The following is an 18,670-nucleotide window of genomic DNA, read 5'->3' on the forward strand; positions in this document are numbered from 1 at the left end:
ATGCGTACATGTGTGCGATACAAGAATGTAATTTCACGTAATGAAGCGAATTGTTTACATTTCTCTGCCTATGAAAAAAACAAACCCACACGTGTAAGGCTGAAAGAAATCAATTAAGTCATGCCATTATACAGCTGGTGGGATAATGATGCTAATAGATGTTATGTAACTACATGCTCCACGTTTGTGAGTAGCTTGATCTTGTGGCTAAGTATAGCCGGTTCTCGTAGTTAAGTGAAGCCAGTTCTTATAGTTAAGTGAAGCCAGTTCTCATAGTTAAGCAGAGTTTTTTCCAGGCATCTCTTCGGGGGGGCGAAGCCCCCCCGAAAAATTTTTACCGCCCCCCCGAACGAAATGAAATTTATATAATTTATATAGAAAATATATACTTTTAGCAGTGTCCGCCCCCCCCCCCCCCCGAAGAAAGTCTACCGCCCCCCCGAAAATTTCAAGTGCCCCCCCGGAGAAAAAAGTCTGGAAGAAACACTGTAGTTAAGTGAAGCCGGTACTGGTAGTTAAGTGAAGCCGGTTCTCATAGGTAAGTGAAGCCGGTTCTCATGGTTAAGTGAAGCCGGTTCTCATGGTCTGAAGCCGGTTCTCATAGTTAAGTGAAGCCTGTTCTGGTAGTTAATCAGGCCTTTATTCATAATTAAGTGAAGCCGGTTCACATTGTTAAGTGCAGCCGGTTTTGGTAGTTAAGTGAAGCCGGTTCTCATAATTTCTAACCAAGACCTTGGTCTAAATACCAGCGTACGGACGCTAGGCCTTGTAATTACCCCCCAAGCCCACACAGATCAGGTACTAGCGAAAGACGCGACCTAAGACAGACATCTATAAGGCTTAATACAGACCTGGCATAGACAGACGGAATTCTTATTATAATCCCTGGTGGTTGAATTGATTTATGAATCGACATGTCGGATTGGTGAACTTCCGCTCTGGTTGCGTCGGTGGAGAGGGGGCAGACAAAACAAGAGCACTTAACTCGGGCGTTGAGCACAAGGGGACATCACTCTCGTTATCTTGGGATTTTCTTGTCGTGCTCTAGTTTATCACGGCCGCCATAATCGTTTTCTAACATTGAAAATTAACATTCCGGTGTTAGAATTTTAAAGTTAACATTTTAGGGGGAACACTGTTTAAAGTAAACATCGTAACTTGAATACTATTTGTAAAGTTAACACTAAATTATGAAAACAATCTTAATTTAAGTAAAATTGTGCACATTTAAGGTTATCACTATAAAGATAATGTTTTAAACTTAACATTCAAACGGGAGGGAGGGTGTGGTGGTCGCCCCGGGCGCAGACCCAGGACCGGGGGTGGGGGCGCCAAACAGGGTAGAAAAAAAATGAAAAAATAAAATCCTCATTTTGAGCTGCATTTACTGAATTATACACAGCAAAACGAGTGACACACACAAAAAAAAAAAAACTGTTAAAGGACTTGTAAAAACTACCCGACTTTCAAATAGGGTTGGGGGGGGGGGAAGCAAAACTGACAATTGGCCAGGGCGCCGGAATGGGTCGCTACCCTTCATTTTTATGCTAGTATTTTAAAATCGATTTCTAAAGGGCAGGCTTCCCTGTTAATGTTATATTTTAAAGTTATCATATTAAAAAGTTTTAACGTTTTCTGAGTGGTACATTCATTTGATAATAAATGGTATGACTAGCAAGTATAAATCAAACCCTAATGTGAATATGGCTTAAGAGTTGTTCACACGATCGCAGACATCCTGTGTTGTCATAGTGTGGTCTACATTGATACAAAAGGACGAGACATTTATAGATCGTTGTTAGGTCTTTGGCTCACGGGAGAACATTTGTTAATAATAACTGCAGTTGCATTACCTGATCTCTCACTTGTATTTACGTCTCACCTACAGTTACCTCATGTCTCACCTTAAGTTACCTGATGTCTCACCTTTATTTACCATGTCTCACCTACAGTTACCTCATGTCTCACCTACAGTTACCTCATGTCTCATCTACAGTTACCTGATGTCTCACCTTTATTTACCATATGTCTCACCTAAAGTTACCTGATGTCTCACCTTTATTTACCATATGTCTCACCTACAGTTACGTGATGTGTCACCTACAGTTACCTGATGTCTCACCTTTAGTTACCTGATGTCTCACCTACAGTTACCTGATGTCTCACCTACAGTTACCTGACGTTTCACCTTTAGTTACCTGAAGTCTCACCTACAGTTACCTGATGTCTCACCTACAGTTACCTGACGTTTCACCTTTAGTTACCTGAAGTCTCACCTACAGTTACCTGATGTCTCACCTACAGTTACCTGACGTTTCACCTTTAGTTACCTGATGTCTCACCTACAGTTACCTGATGTCTCACCTACAGTTACCTCATGTCTCACCTACAGTTACCTGATGTCTCACCTACAGTTACCTGTTGTCTCACCTACAGTTACCTCATTTCTCACCTTTAGTAACCTGATGTCTCACCTACAGTTACCTGATGTTTCACCTACAGTTACCTGATGTCTCACCTTTAGTTACCTGATGTCTCACCTACAGTTACCTGATGTCTCACCCACAGTTTCCTGATGTCTCACCTACAGTTACCTCATGTCTCACCTTTTGTTACCTGATGTCTCACCTACAGTTACCTGAAGTCTCGCCTACAGTTACCTGATGTCTCACCCACAGTTACCTGATGTCTCACCTACAGTTACCTCATGTCTCACCTTTTGTTACCTGATGTCTCACCTACAGTTACCTGAAGTCTCGCCTACAGTTACCTGATGTCTCACCTACAGTTACCTGATGTCTCACCTACAGTTACCTGACGTTTCACCTTTAGTTACCTGATGTCTCACCTACAGTTACCTCATGTCTCACCTACAGTTACCTGACGTTTCACCTTTAGTTACCTGATGTCTCACCCACAGTTACCTGAAGTCTCACCTACAGTTACCTGATGTTTCACCTACAGTTACCTGATGTTTCACCTTTAGTTACCTGATGTCTCACCTACAGTTACCTGATGTCTCACCTACAGTTACCTGATGTCTCACCTTTAGTTACCTCATGTCTCACCTACAGTTACCTGATGTCTCACCTACAGTTACCTCATGTCTCACCTACAGTTACCTGATGTCTCACCTACAGTTACCTGATGTCTCACCTACAGTTACCTCATGTCTCACCTACAGTTACTTGGTGTCTCACCTACAGTTACCTGATGTCTCATATACAGTTACCTGATGTCTCACCAACAGTTACCTCATGGCTCACCTACAGTTACCTCATGTCTCATCTACAGTTACCTGATGTTTCTCCTGAAGTTACCTGATGTTTCACCTTTAGTTACCTGATGTCTCACCCACAGTTACCTGATGTCTCACCTACAGTTACCTCATGTCTCACCTTTAGTTACCTGATGTCTCACCTACAGTTACCTGATGTCTCACCTTTAGTTACCTGAAGTCTCCCCTACAGTTACCTGATGTCTCATCTACAGTTACCTCATGTCTCACCTACAGTTACCTGATGTCTCACCTACAGTTACCTGATGTCTCACATACAGTTACCTCATGTCTCACCTACAGTTACCTGAAGTCTCACCTACAGTTACCTGATGTCTCACCTACAGTTACCTGATGTCTCACCTTTAGTTACCTGATGTCTCACCTACAGTTACCTCATGTCTCACCTACAGTTACCTGAAGTCTCACCTACAGTTACCTGATGTCTCACCTACAGTTACCCGATGTCTCACCTTTATTTACCATATGTCTCACCTACAGTTACCTGATGTCTCACCTACAGTTACCTCATGTCTCACCTACAGTTACCTGATGTCTCACCTACAGTTACCTGATGTCTCACCTACAGTTACCTGATGTCTCACCTACAGTTACCTGATGTCTCACTTACAGTTACCTCATATCTCACCTACAGTTACCTCATGTCTCATCTAGAGTTACCTGATTTTTTCACCTTCACTTGATTTACCAGTTGTCCAAAATACAAGTCATGTTCTCTTGATTTCTCCAGTTATTTCTACATTATTTGAAACTGCAATAAAATTGGCAATAAGTAAAATGAACAATAAACATTAATATATTGTATAGATTAATTGCAACATTTCCGTTAGAAGAAAACACTTATTATAATTAACTATAAATCTTGTTTTATTTTTATAACAAAATAATACAAATGCTTAATTAGATTACCGGTATAAAAGTAGTAATAAAACCAACATCATTAATGATTAATTCGGTTCGGTAGTCGGGAAAAAGTGGCAATGAAATCTCATGAGGCATAATCACGAATTATTCTTTCTTGGTTCGTGACGTGAAAATACATATGGCGACCTTCGGGTCGAACACTGTATTTGAATGACGTTAAATCCTGTCGTGTGTTTCTTGTGGGGGTCGCTTTACACTAGACCAGTGGTTCCCAACCTTTTTCGAGTGGCGACCCCCTTTTATAAAAATTAAGTGACCCGCGACCCCCATAGAATTAAAAAGCCGAAATTAGTATGGAAAGTAATAAGCACTAAAATAAGATTTTCTAGTTGACTTTCAATATGAACTACTCTTGGTAACTGTTTTAATAGCATGAGTAAAATTGCATACTATTCACTAAATCTTCGTGGTTAAGTTTTTAATTTTTAAATTTTTTTGTTAACGCCAACCTATGTCATTATAATTATCTTAATTTTGTTTTTAATCGAAGAATAGTGTTGAAAATATATTCTCGAAAAGTCAATCAATTTTACGTTTGGGTATGAATGGTGAATACTACGCCAAAATTGTGTGTGCAGTTTTTCATCTTACTCGGAATCATTCTGCAAATCAAATAATTCATCTTGCAATTCATCGGGAATGCTGGCAACATCAAGGGAAGAAGAGAATGGGTAATGCGTAAATGCTTATTCTTCTTTTTTTCAGCTCAGAGAAATAGCGATGCAGTTCGTTTTCAAGAGATTCAAGATGCCCAGAAATCGCTTCTTTCAAATTTTTAATTATCTCACAATCAGATTCATCTACCACACCGCAGAGTTTCTCAAATTTACAATATTTCCAAGATTTATTTTCTTTACCGATTTTGCAGCTTTGATAAAAATGCCCCAAGATTATCATGAAAAGTTATAATATTCGTTCATTTTCCCTGAATCTTCAGTTTAAGCTTATCTTGATGTTCGAACACATCTGCTAGGTATGATACTCTCTCCAACCACTCTATGTCGTTTTAAGTATACCGAAAAGTCTTGATTCCTTTGCACTTCCAAGAACAATTTGATTTCAGATTTCAATTCAAAAACACAACAACAATTCGTTTGACAGCCAGCGTACTGTAGTGTAGAAGAGCAGAACCTCGTGATCTATATCTAATGTTTTTGCTCAGTTCTTTGAAGGCTCCAGATTTTATATAATTTACGACTTATACTAGCAATGGACTCTTGATGTCGATTGGTTAGGGCAGTGTTTAGGGAGCTAAATCTTTTCTGTTTTCTGAAAGCCCGATTTTGAGCTAAACATAGATGGCGCACCATCCGTACAAACCCCCACAGCCGTTCTAACCCATTTTAATCATCCCGTTTAAAAAAAAAACGTATTTATTTTCTCCATGCTATCTCCACAAAATAGCAACTCTTCTTTGTTATCATCTGCATGAATATAGACACAGACCAGCAACTGCCAACACGAACTCACGTCTGTTGATTTATCAACTTGAAAAGCAAACAATGGTGAAAGCTTAATTTCAAATAAAAATGTATTATTTAACATTTACGTACATGCAGCGTTTGATGAGATTTTCTCCTATTGTTTTTTTTTTTTTTGCTTGGCATTTTCTATCGCGACTTCATTTGATGCTTGCACTAATGCTGGTGAAAACTTACTGTTCGATCAAGTCTCTGGCGTTTGCAATTAGCTTCTTACCGACGAAAGAACTCCATATATTTTTTGTGTGTTCCGAATGACTCGTCTCAAATGATGTTTTAGTTTTGAAGATTTCATAGATGCTTGACTGAGAACAACTTTGTACAGTGCGCTTTGTTTCTTCTCTATTATGTTTCCAGTGATGTTAATGAAGCCGAATTTCAAAAATTCTTTAAAATATTTATGTTTTGTTTCAAATTACTAAGGTTTAGTATACCAGTTGGCGACCCCTCAGAAAGACCTTCGCGACCCCCATGGGGGTCGCGACCCCCAGGTTGGGAACCCGTGCACTAGACCGACCCCCCACATACTGTCCACTGAGTAATTAGTCGAGGGTCATGCTGCACTCAAACCAGGTCACTAAACCACTGTAGTTAGACCAAGAACCGTAATCTAATGTGTATGGGGATTAACTGAGATTGAGAGTTAATTCCCTTCTTATTTGCCGCGACTCTCTACTTAGACCAACCGGAACTGTTTGTTTCTGTACGTTAGACTACCAGTGCTTAACGCGTCTATTCCGTTGGTTTTTTTTTTTTTTACTTTAAAGAATTTAAAACCATTCAAAGCGATTCAAAAAAATAAAGTAGGCTACTAGATCTGGTTTATTAATATTTATTATATTAATTCTACTCACCAAACCCTTTTAACTTTTTTTATTCCTCGTTTTAGTAATCTCCCCAGTTTGTACTTTGGTTACCTCCCTTTAATTGTTTGTTAACTTTTCCAATATGAATGATTCTTAATTAGTCACATCAATAGTACAGCAATTAGGTACAGTAACCCATCATAACTAACGGCCCAAAATACTCACATTATTTTACATTACATCTCCAGGGGTCACTGACCCACCTCCATCCCCTAAAAAAAATTAATTAAAATATGTTTTAAAAATATGGAAATCACATCATTTAAGAAAAATAATACCGAACACATTTTTATAGCCTTAGTACAATAAAACGGAACACTGAATAAACAGAAACATTCACACACACACACACACACACACACACACACACACACACACACACACACACAAACTATACATTTTAATTTTGTCATATTTTGTGGAGAAATGTTTTATTATGCAACAATGTAGTAGGCCTACCTGTATTCATTCTTTGTAAATGTCTATAAACTTTCGATTTAGTGGTAAAAATTCACTAGCGCACATTTTTGTTTTCAATGGTGCATTTTCCTTTTGTGCATCTTTCTGGTCACCGTTTTGATTTTATACACACACACACACACACACACACACTCGCGCGCACGCATGCACGCACACACGTACGCACGCACGCACACACGTACGCACGAACGAGCACACACACACAGAGTGAGAAAGGGAGAGAGAGAAAGAAAGCAACAGAGACACACAGACATACCAAACAGTGCAGACATGTCACACAAAGACATAGGTAGACAATGGTGACATTAAGTAAAAGTTTATAATTTATTTTAGTAAACCCATCCAAATGACAAGAAACTGCATAAATATGTTTAAAGGGAAATAACAATTTAAATTTTACACTTCAAAACAAGTTTTACATTTTGACTTCCCCTGTCTGAATGCAGATAACTGTAGGCTAATTAGTAGGCCTACTAGTTAGAGAAAAAAATAGTCCTGCGTAATTCACTTAGATCAATATAGTTCCAGGATCCATTAACGATTTATTTTAAATTCCATACAGACTTATGTTCGTGCCTTGCACTTCAGTGTCTAGGCTACTTAATTAATTTAATTTGTTGAAGATCTGTTTCTTATACATTGTCTTTTCACTTTAAATTAATATTGCCTCATAAATGTTCAATAGTTGAAAATAATATTTTAGCATTGACTAATTTTATACGCTCGCAAATGCGTCTCTAATTATGTATTTTTATAACTAATCATTTGTTTTGTAAAATACTTTGCAGTTGTTAGGAAGATGTATTTTTAAAAACTGCATCCGGGTTCTTTGAAGCTTCTCCGGAATCATTTTGATTACTGACACGATGTTTCAAAGTGGAACGAAAAGAGGATTAGGCCTCAGTGATGGTACAGTAGAATAACAGTGTTTATGTTTTTGTTGCCTATACCTGTGTATTTTTATTTGGGATCATTAAGTGGCCGAAGTATAGATTTAAGACGGTAGCTTAAGACCTCCCAGGGGCTAGCGGCTAGTCGTCGTATGTTTGTGGTCAGGTTTTCAAGATGGCGGATGATTCATATTCGTGTCGTTGATTGTAAACCAGGAGTAAACCTGGAACTGAACCGAACTTCTCTCTTGAATAAACACATTTAACAGAGTCTAGATCTAGATCTAGGACTGCAATAAATCTCCATTTAAGTAGGATTGTCGTAAATAATAGTAAATATCTAGAGTCTAAACATATCTAGAGTGAAGTTCCACAACCGATCACACAGGGAACCCCCCCCCCCCCCCCCCCCGACTTTCATCAGGCGCTAGAGTCTAGATCTAGTCTATATTTTGTAACCGCTTAGCCGCTTAACACAGAACAAACCCAAAGTACTAGATCTATATTATTCCTCTGCCATTCTACTCTTAATATGTATCAATCATTTTATATTCCTATGCATAGAATTTGAGATATTCATGTTTTAATGACGTGCTACTTTCGATATTTTTTTCCCCTCTTTTTTTTTTCCTGCGGCCGCCTGAACCAGTTAGCGTAACGATCGTATTTTATACGTTTTAATCCAATTTTAATAACGAAGATAAATATTTTACACTTTTAATAAATTGCAAAACCAAATAGCCTAAAAAAAATGTTAGGGTTGTTTTTTTCCACAACCCTAATCAGTCTTAAAGTCTTAACTTAGACCTACTGATGTCAACTTTTAAAAAAAAAAAAAAAAAAAGCAAAATTAGAACTCTGAGCCAAAGGCAGAAAAAGTAATACCACTCACATCACAAAAACATGTTGCCTGATGCACAACCTTTTTAACCTCCAGATCAATTGAATCTACATTGAAAAGTTGAATGTAAAATGCAAGATGATAAAAAGAAATGTGCACACATGCACAGGATAAGGCCTATAAAGTTTTAAAAAATTCGAGTGTTCAGCGGAAAAAATAGCAAACTACGGAGTTTGAATAGTGAACTACAAATAAATTCTTTTGGAAAAGACATGCTTATTTAAAACTATCTCAATAACAAGATGGGAGATTCTAGCCGGAAGAAGATGTGTATAGCGCTACAATGACCTGGTTTTTCTTGTCATCTGAATGTTTGTTGTTTAGGCCTATGTGTTGTCTTGATGGGACAGTGATTATCGCAATAAATATTTAAAGAGTAGATTAAAATAGGCTATTAAATTAGCTTTAAAAAAAATTATAGGCCCCTACTCCTAGATAATAAGATATACTATAGGCCTAACAACTATACTAATACTATGAACCCTCATCCCCTGATAACCCGCCTTCAGCAAAACTGCTCTAACACACAGTACAGATAGTTTTTTCAGAAGAATAAGGCTAAAAGGATCATTTGAGCCCATTGCACATCTATTAATAGTATTTAATTTGAGTTTATTGCACATCTATTAAGCCAAGGTCATTGCGTTTTGCATCTTCTGCTGGCCAGACTAGCTCTAGGGGAAGAAGCCTCTCCTGAGTAGTCCCTTCTAAACAAGAATTCTGCCCCTCTACCCTTTCTGTCAATGTAAGAGCATCACTTTCCCACTCACTTCTTGCTTTACAATAGGAAAAGCAGTTTAGGGTTAGATCTATATATGTTAGTTTTACCAGTGTCTTATGTGACAAATCTTCTCAAAAGTTGTGTTAGATTTGATTACTGTGTAACACATTGCGTTAGTTATTCTCTAAATTTAAGTGGCTATTCACCATTTGGACCTAGGTCTGTTCTATTTAGAATTATCACAGTTTTGATTTAGGTTGTTTAGGGACTTCACTCCGATCAATGAAAAATCTGCTTGTCTTGTCAAATATCATTATAGTTTGACATTAAGACTATTAAAAGCTAAATGAACTATCTGCCTCTCATTGCTAGAAAAATTAGCACAGTTTTATTGTAGGCTAATTAATTAAATAAAATTTTAATTATTAAATATTAGTGTCACCTGAAGAGCATTTCAGTTAAATATTCAAACCATATAGTTTTTACTGTTAAAAGTAAAATTGTATAACTATTTCTTCAATATTATTAGGCCCAGATGCTTGGAATAGTGGTGAGGAGCAGAGTAATAGTGGAGATGCAAGTGATCGCAAAAAGAAGAGGAGAAGTCGTTGGAACACTGATGAAGACAAGATTATTATACCTGGCATGCCTACTGTTATCCCGGCTAACCTCTCTGAATTACAACAGCGACAATATGTTGGTATGTTGTCATGTTCTCAAATTGTTTTGCATTTTCTCATCTACTTTTTAATTCATTTTCATGCCTCATTTATTTTAATCTTATTTGATGTCTTACTTAGTTATAGTTAGACTATGTATAGTTTGATTCTATTATGTGAATAATTCTGACTTACTTAATCTGAATTCAATAATTATTTTTACTTACAGCAGAATCAAAATAATCTTTTATAATTTTGCAAAATGACATCGACAATGATGAAATTAATTATTTTTATATGGGTAGAAGTTGATTGTGGAGTAAAGCTAACATGATTTAATATTATTTTCTCATTGTTGATGATATGCTGCATTTCAATTTTTATGCTTATAATTTATATTGTATATTTATTATGACTAGTCTTTTAATCATTTATAAAAATATTAAACTGTCTTTTGTTTACTCATGTTATCACCAACATTTTAATGAAAGTTGCGCAGAGATGTTCTTGTAATGATTGCTATGCTATGGTATAATGTTGGCTTTTGTTAACCACTTTTATTGCAGTTCATCTTCAAATTGAGGAAATTACCCGTAAGCTGAGAACAGGAGATCTTGGAATTCCTGCTAATCCTGAGCAAAGGTTTGCTTGGTTTACACACACAAAAAAATATAGCACTGTTGGTTTTGTGACAAAAAATTCATGTCCGGCAAACTCACTCCAAAAATGAATTAACCCTAATCGCTGCTCAATTTATAGCACAGTCCTGATTAACTACCCTGTCAGCATCAGCTTGGATAACAATTGGTGAAGTCTCTTTATCCAGTAATCTTATCCTTTACTGAAGGATATCTGTGTTGCATTGCTTTTTATTTCCTACCAAAGTTATTCTTCAACTTTTTGCTCTAAAATACACTTTTGCACAATTTTGATAGGGTTTTAAAAAGCAAGCACTAAGATATTCTTATTTCAAGTACTCTTAAGGTAATATTGTGTATGTTGTGATTAAATAATTCACAAATGCCAGGAACAGGTCAAGTCAGGTGCATGGACCACCTTAATACAGTAATTACTGGGTTCTATTTCAGCTAGGTACTAATGACAATAGTCAGTAGCGTTGTCAGAAAATATTCATTCTGTGTAGTCATCACTCAGTTTTTCTTTGAAATGTTCTTTTTTAACCAGCCTTAATTACTTTGTTTGATCTGGAGCAATCATTTGGGGGGAGAATAAAAGCTATTTGGATGGTTTGACATAGGTTTTGTAGTGGACTCATGGTGTTTCTGTTTGCTCGGAAAAATCTTGTTTTAATCCCAATCTGTTAGTTATCTAAGTGATCTCTTATGCAGGTGTATTTCTGTAGAAAGTAAACTATTTTTTTTTTAAATGCTGAGATGATCCTTAGACACCTGATCCATAATTTAGGGTTGAGGTAATTTTTTTCACTGCTTTAAATCTAGACCTTTTTCATACCTTACAAGTGCAGCTGCTTTGCGGTTTGGCATTTTATTCCAATCTTCTGTTTTAGTTATTTTGCTGATTGATTTGTACAGGATGTTTTAATAACTTTAATTTTGATAATACAAATTGCAGTAAAAGGTGTTTGCAGGGAGTCACTGAATGCTTATAAGATGTTTAACTAATGAATTAAAATTTAACCAATGATCATGCTAATTGACTTTCTGCTAATTACCTTACAGGTTAGGTCTTATAATATAGCGGAAGGATACTACTGATCAGATTATCAAATGTTCCACAAATTAGTTTAAGAAAACATGCAAATTTAAGAAAAAAAATTTCCAAGTGTTTGAGAAAAGTTAAACAATTGTTAAAATCCTAATTGCACCAAAATTTTATAAGCAGTCAAAAAAATAAATATTAAAAAAACTGATTGTAAAATTAAAAAAAAAACTATTTTAACAAGTTAAAGTTCCTGTTAAATTTCTTTTTAAACTGCTAGTGAATAGAATATATGCTGTTTTAATTTTCATAGATCTCCATCTCCTGAACCCATTTACAACAACGAGGGCAAAAGGTTAAACACACGGGAATACAGGACCAGAAAGAAGCTGGAAGAAGAAAGGCACAAACTTATTCAAGAGGCAATCAAACTCAATCCAGAGTTTAAACCCCCTAGTGATTATAAGTGAGCTATTGTACAATTCTTTACAAATCTGGTCCTTATAAGTTGTACAATTCATATGAATTGATTTTACAAGGCAACATGTCACTAGGGCTTTCTGGAGAAAACCTTTGGCCTGGTTTTATTTTATAGATATACTATGAACCTTTCTACTTGTCTTTATTTTTAGAATCTTAAAAATACATTCTTCCTTTTTTTAAAAGAGTGATAATATACAACTACTAAAAATGTTCAGAATGAATTTAGTAAGCTGTGAATAAAATTTATTTTGTAAAAATCATCCTATCTTCCAACTGTGCAGACCTCCTGTTATACGTGTGAGTGATAAAGTAATGATACCTCAAGAAGAACATCCAGATATTAACTTTGTTGGACTATTGATAGGACCAAGAGGAAACACTTTAAAAACACTGGAAAAGGATGTAAGTTTACACATTTGCCAAAAAAAATATTTCCCTCTGAAATCCAATTTTCTGCTGTAGAATAAAATTAGAGATTTTCTGCCTTTTCTATTTCCCGACATTTAAAAAATGTAATTAAGCTGAGGTTAATTTTTTGCTGTTGATAAAATTGTTTCTTTGTTTCCTAATTAAATTCTGTTCTACGTGCCTAGGTATTTAAGCAATAGATATCTTACATAACTCAAACTACCCCTCACTTGCTTCTCCTTGTTGCTCTTACTGTGGGTCCCTGCCAACCAATAACTTGTTGCAGGCTGTCTCAATTCGAGTTCTATAGTTTAAATACAGGATTTTAACATAGATATTATTTTATTTTTAATCAAATTAATTCATGTTAGATTAGTCAACAAAGTCTGAGAGATTCATGGGAAAGAAGATTAATCAGAAACTAATGTAACTTGCTTAATAGAATCAATGAAAACTGAATTTAACCATAGTATATAATAAATTAACTTTTTTTTTTTCAATTTTTTTATGATTTATAATTTCCACCTGAAAAGTTCAAGGAAAGCATTAAATAGCTTAGGTTCATTAGGAACTTCAAAAGAAAAAGGTGCAAAAAAAATATGATTTTTTAAAAAGAAAAAAATATATTTTAGGTGCTTGCACTTAGTTTTTCATTTCAAGAAAGAATAACAAAATTTTGCATTAAATTAACTTATATGTTACTGACATATTTTTTTTTCAATATTCAGACAGGTGCAAAAATTATCATTAGAGGCAAAGGTTCAGTTAAAGATGGTAAAATTGGGCGTAAAGATGGGCAACCATTGCCAGGTGAAGATGAGCCTTTGCATGCCTATGTAACAGCTAATAATCCTGAAAACGTGAAGAAAGCTGTTGAAAAGGTAGGAGCAGTAAAAATATTGTTTTTAAATTACTTTGTTTAAGGCTGTGCTTACATTAACTATATAATAAATCTATTACCTAGATCAAAGATATAATCAAACAAGGAATTGAAGTTCCTGAAGGCCAAAATGATTTGCGTAGACAGCAGCTAAGAGAACTTGCACTTCTTAATGGAACTTTGCGCGAGAATGATGGGCTTGCGTAAGTTTTCAGAATTTGGGTGTAGCCTGTAATTTGATATTGTATCTTGCTCATTATAAATAATCACTTGAAATTATTTAAAAAATATTCTCTATATTGATAGTTTAAATCATGTTCACTTATTGATAATTTTTGTTTTTAAATAATCATTCTGCTTTAAAATGTAAAAAAATTTTAAGGTCAACTTGTACCTATTGTTTCGCATTTTCCATTACACAATAATCTGTCTTTTTGTATTGATGTTGAGCATGAAAATGTTAACTGCTGAATGTAATCTTGATTAAATTTATTTTCAGCAAATTACGTCAGCTGGCAGAATGTCAAACTATAGTTACAAACACCATTATCTGCACTGTGTGTGGTGGAACTGGTCACATAGCACAGGATTGTAAACAGAAAAGGTCATTTATTTACACAAATCAGTCTCTTGTCTTTTCCATATTCTATGGGTGAAAATAAATCTTTTACTTCTAAAAGTAAATTCATTTCACTTATCTTTGCTATCTAACAGTAAACTTATTCCACTTATCTTTGATATATAACAGTAAACTAATTTCACTTATCTTTGATATATAACAGTAAACTAATTCCACTTATCTTTGATATATAACAGTAAACTAATTTCACTTATCTTTGATATATAACAGTAATCTAATTTCACTTATCTTTGATATATAACAGTAATCTAATTTCACTTATCTTTGATATATAACAGTAATCTAATTTCACTTATCTTTGATCCCTACAGACCTGGTGACACATTCCGCATGCAACAAATGCAGAATCCTGCTGATAGAGCTAAAATGGATAGTGAGGTTAATATTTAATGCTGCTATTTTTTGTAATTAGCTATCATTTTAGTTTACTACTAATTAAGAAATTTAGTTTTGTTGTTAGAAACTAGTCATAGAAAATGTACGTTAATCGTAATGTTGATGTTTTGTTAGTACATGTCTCTGATGGCTGAGCTTGGAGAAGGACCACCACCACCAAAAGTTGAAACAACTAGTTCTAACCAGTCAAACTTTGGGAGGCCGTTGTTGGCCAATCCTCCCCCTAACCCAATGGTATGTTCTTTATTTTATTTGCCCTTAATTTATAATTGTACATCAAAAACATGTTTGTTTCTCAATATGCATCACCTAACTTATTCTTGTCTGGGTCAGTTTTGTTTGGTATCAATAAAAAATATTTTTACCTTTTATCTAATGCTGATACTTTCAATCTGACTTCTTTTTCTATTAAGGCTATGAACTCACCTTGGCAGATGAATCGACCACTCATGGGTCCGGCTAGTCAGGCGCCACCCCTATTAAGCCGACCACCTATGGGCATGCAGAACTCTCCACAAATCAACCCACTTGGTCGCCTGCCTGTGCCACTCATGTCCACACCCATGCAGCCCCCGCCTGGCATGCAGGCACCACCTAGCCTGTTGTCATCATCTAGCCAACAGCAGCAGCAACAGATGATGGGTGGCATGGGTAACATGTCCCAGATGCAACAACAGCAGGGTTCAAACATGATGAGGCCTTGGCAGCAACAGTCTCAGCAAATGGGGCCTCAAGTTAATCAACAGATGATGTCTATGAATAACCAGATGAATAGTAATTCTGGCTCTATGGGTGAGTTTTACCAGCTATCTTTTCTAACATTGATTAATGTGGTGTTCATGAGGCAGTTATGTAACTCAAGTATCTAAAATAAGCAATTAAAAATTTGAAAATTCTAAACAAAATGTATTAGCTATCAAAGTGTTTGTATTCCCACATCTGTATATTCTGTTGTAATCCTAGTTTTGATTTAACAGGAATCTTCCACACACACACACACACACCCCCCCCCCCCCCTTTTTTTTTTTTTTTTTTTAAAAAAAATTCTCCAATTACAAATCAGCTATTCATTTTTATAGGAGACCCTCTATTCATGAAATAAAGAACATTAGCACTTTCAGTTTAAAAAAAAAATAATTTAGGACTTAAATATTTCAATTATAAAACCTCTTTCTTTATAGCATTATGTCTATTTCTATTCAGCTATGCCACCTCCACCTCCATCGTTGCTTGCACCACCACCTCCACCACCTTCAAGCAATCAGAATCAAACAACACCTCCCTGGATGCAACAAGCTCATGCAGGTAAAGTACCTATACTGGGTCCACCACCACCTCCGCCACCACCACCCTCAAGCGGAGCTTATGAAAACTCATTTAATGCTTCAAATACCATGAATGCCCAGCAAAATACTCTAGGCATTTCTAACTATACTTTCCAACAGCAAAATATGGTAGGTCAGAATAATAGTATGAGTAACATGTCTAATGTTATGAACAGAGGAAACTCACACAATAGTTTAAATGGTCTTGGGGGCAATTCAAGCAGTATGGGCAACTCTAGAGGCTCCAGCTTGATGAACCAAGGAAGTGGCCAAAGCCTGTTTAACCAAGCCAGCAACAATATAAATTACCCTCTGATGAACAGGGGGAATAACATGAACCAGTCTGCTTCTAGTGCCCTTCACCATGGCAACCAGCAGCAGAGTGCTAACTCTAGCCTACAACTAAATTATGGGAATAATCAACACAACCAGCAGTGCATTCAGGGTCCAAATCAAGGGATGAATCAGAGCAGCAACTCTCTACTGATAATGAATCAAGGCAATAATTCTCAGCCTGGTCAAGGCGGCAGTGGCCAACAAGCTGTGGGACCAAATCAGCAAATGATGAATCAAAACGGTAATGGTCAGAACAGGATCAATCACCAGAGCTCTCAAGACCTTGGCCACAATTCACAAAGATCCAGAAACTCAAATCTATGGAATTAATTCATTTAACTACCTGTGAATTTTTCTGCTGCTTAATGTATGCTGTAATGTAATTGTCAAATGAGAAAATTATTTTTAAACTTTTTAAATTAGTGTACAGTATCAGTATCTCATGAATATTTTTAGTATCCTTTATAACCAGGCTAAAACTGTAAAAGAAAACTATTCAGTCATGTCTTGTACTTCATGAAATAGTATTAACATTTCTATTTAATTTTTTCTCATTTCTTAATATCTGTTTAAAAATAAAGACCTCACTTAAAAGTATTTTTCATGTATTATGTTTGATAGGCTAAGTGTTCTGTTAATCATTTTGTAAATTATTTTTTAACATTTAATTTTCTTAGTGAGGTATTTAATAGAATGTCTATGAATATCAGTATTGATGAAAACCATTATAACAATAAAAATAATTATCTTTTAACATGTTATTATTTTTCCTTGGTTTTAGTTTTTTTTTAATTAATGTTTTTTGTCTATTACCTCCAAATGTTTTAAGTTTGAATTTGTGGATCAATTATTATTATTATTATTATACATTTTGTGTGGTTAAAAAAATAGTGAGATGAAGAATGAAAAAAATGGCTGGAATAACATGCAGAAGGTAGGCCTTGAGCTTGTCGGGCTTTGAGATTTTCTCTTGTGTTATAAGTTAGGTTGACATGGTCATTTGTTTGTACATCATTTTTATTTATTCTTTTGCTCTGCTTTAGGGCATTACTTTTTTTTGTTGAAAGCATTTGAATGATGAGTTGTATTTTAATTTTCTGTTGTAATATTTTTACAAACTTAATTGCCAAGCCATTGGTAGTTATCACACTTAGAAAACATTTGTTAGTTTTGCTGGGACATACTTGTTAAAGCCAAGCTTTTATAGTTTCAGTTAAAATAATCACCAGATTATAGTACTTGATAAACCAGATATTTAAAATCCTGTTGATGTAGTTTGATTGGATGGTTAAATTTAAGCATGAAAGTTGAGTCTGCAACGTTTTGTTTTTCTTTTGTAGGTCTACAGGCCCAGCAGCCGCCACCCCCACCTGTGTCGTCACCCACAGCGCCCTGGCAGCAGCAGGCACCACAGATGACACCACCTCCACCTCCTGTGTCCCTGGCACCATGGCAGCAGCCCCCACCCCCACCAGCCATGTCTGCTCCTCCACCCCCCAGCCCTGTCCAGCCGCCATCACTGGCGGTCCCTCCACCTCCCCCACAGTCCAGCCCCAGCCAACAGATGCAGTACAACAGTTTTGCACCTCCTCCGCCACCACCCATGAGCTACAACAACCAGCGGATGGGTGGAATAACCCCCTTGATGATGGCAGGCCCACCACCACCTCCACCACCCAGCTAGTCGTAGTTGAATGTATGAGTCAGTCGGTAACGAGAAAGTTGTAATTATGTACATTGCTAGGCTGTTATCTCTGCATCAGCTCATGGGTGGGACTGATTTAGGAGAACACTTGAAATTGTACTTGTCTAACCAGGGCATTTTCCTAATCAGTCCCAACGTATGGTTTTAACTGAATGTCTGGGGACTTGTGTGCTTACTCAAGTTGCAGTGCTACTTTATTTTGGTTCATCTGCCTTCTAGATATGTATAAACATAACAGAACTATTAAGGGCTATGGTCCAGTAAAAGTTAATTAGCCAGTTTGAAACATTGCTGCTGTATTTTGTGGAAGAAATAATTTCTTTGATTGTAATGAAATTGTTGATGTAAATGAGTTATTCAGATAATATTGTCAGATGAATCACTGGTTCAAGCAGAAAATAAAACTGTAATCATTTCTTTGTTTTTTGTTTTTATTTCCTGACTTTGTCCATGTTGTGCTCAAGTACAAGACATTTGTCTCATGGTACTGCTTGATGTATTTAATTAGCAATAATAAATGATTGATGAAAATCTGATTGGGGGGGGGGGGGGGGAAGGAAGTTTCAAAAGTACAATTCTCTGTGTATATCTTGAGGT

The 18,670-nt window shown here is 36.0% G+C and overlaps 1 protein-coding gene across 1 annotated transcript; it reads left to right on the forward strand.

Moving 5' to 3' along the window:
• Window positions 1–7,840: 7,840 nt before the first annotated feature.
• Window positions 7,841–18,488, forward strand: LOC131935141 (splicing factor 1). The gene is made up of 13 exons (XM_059291490.1): window positions 7,841–7,958; window positions 10,091–10,261; window positions 10,787–10,862; window positions 12,214–12,366; window positions 12,665–12,785; window positions 13,520–13,672; window positions 13,756–13,874; window positions 14,171–14,275; window positions 14,623–14,689; window positions 14,822–14,941; window positions 15,121–15,499; window positions 15,911–16,012; window positions 17,709–18,488. Exons 1-13 carry the CDS (start codon window positions 7,916–7,918, stop codon window positions 18,050–18,052), a joined length of 1,953 nt encoding a protein of 650 aa, XP_059147473.1. The 5' UTR covers window positions 7,841–7,915; the 3' UTR covers window positions 18,053–18,488.
• Window positions 18,489–18,670: the final 182 nt, after the last annotated feature.

This window comes from Physella acuta, unplaced genomic scaffold (assembly GCF_028476545.2).
Source record: "Physella acuta isolate Inbredline_101_S28 unplaced genomic scaffold, ASM2847654v3 ptg000133l, whole genome shotgun sequence".
NCBI classification, from domain to species: Eukaryota; Metazoa; Mollusca; class Gastropoda; family Physidae; genus Physella; species Physella acuta.

Excerpts from the sequence above, each read along its gene's own strand:
- LOC131935141 (XM_059291490.1), top strand. The coding sequence starts at position 7,916 with ATGTTTCAAAGTGGAACGAAAAGAGGATTAGGCCTCAGTGATG. Across the intron at positions 13,673-13,755 it reads TGAAGAAAGCTGTTGAAAAG|ATCAAAGATATAATCAAACA; the intron begins GTAGGAGCAGTA and ends TCTATTACCTAG. Across the intron at positions 14,276-14,622 it reads CAGGATTGTAAACAGAAAAG|ACCTGGTGACACATTCCGCA; the intron begins GTCATTTATTTA and ends TGATCCCTACAG.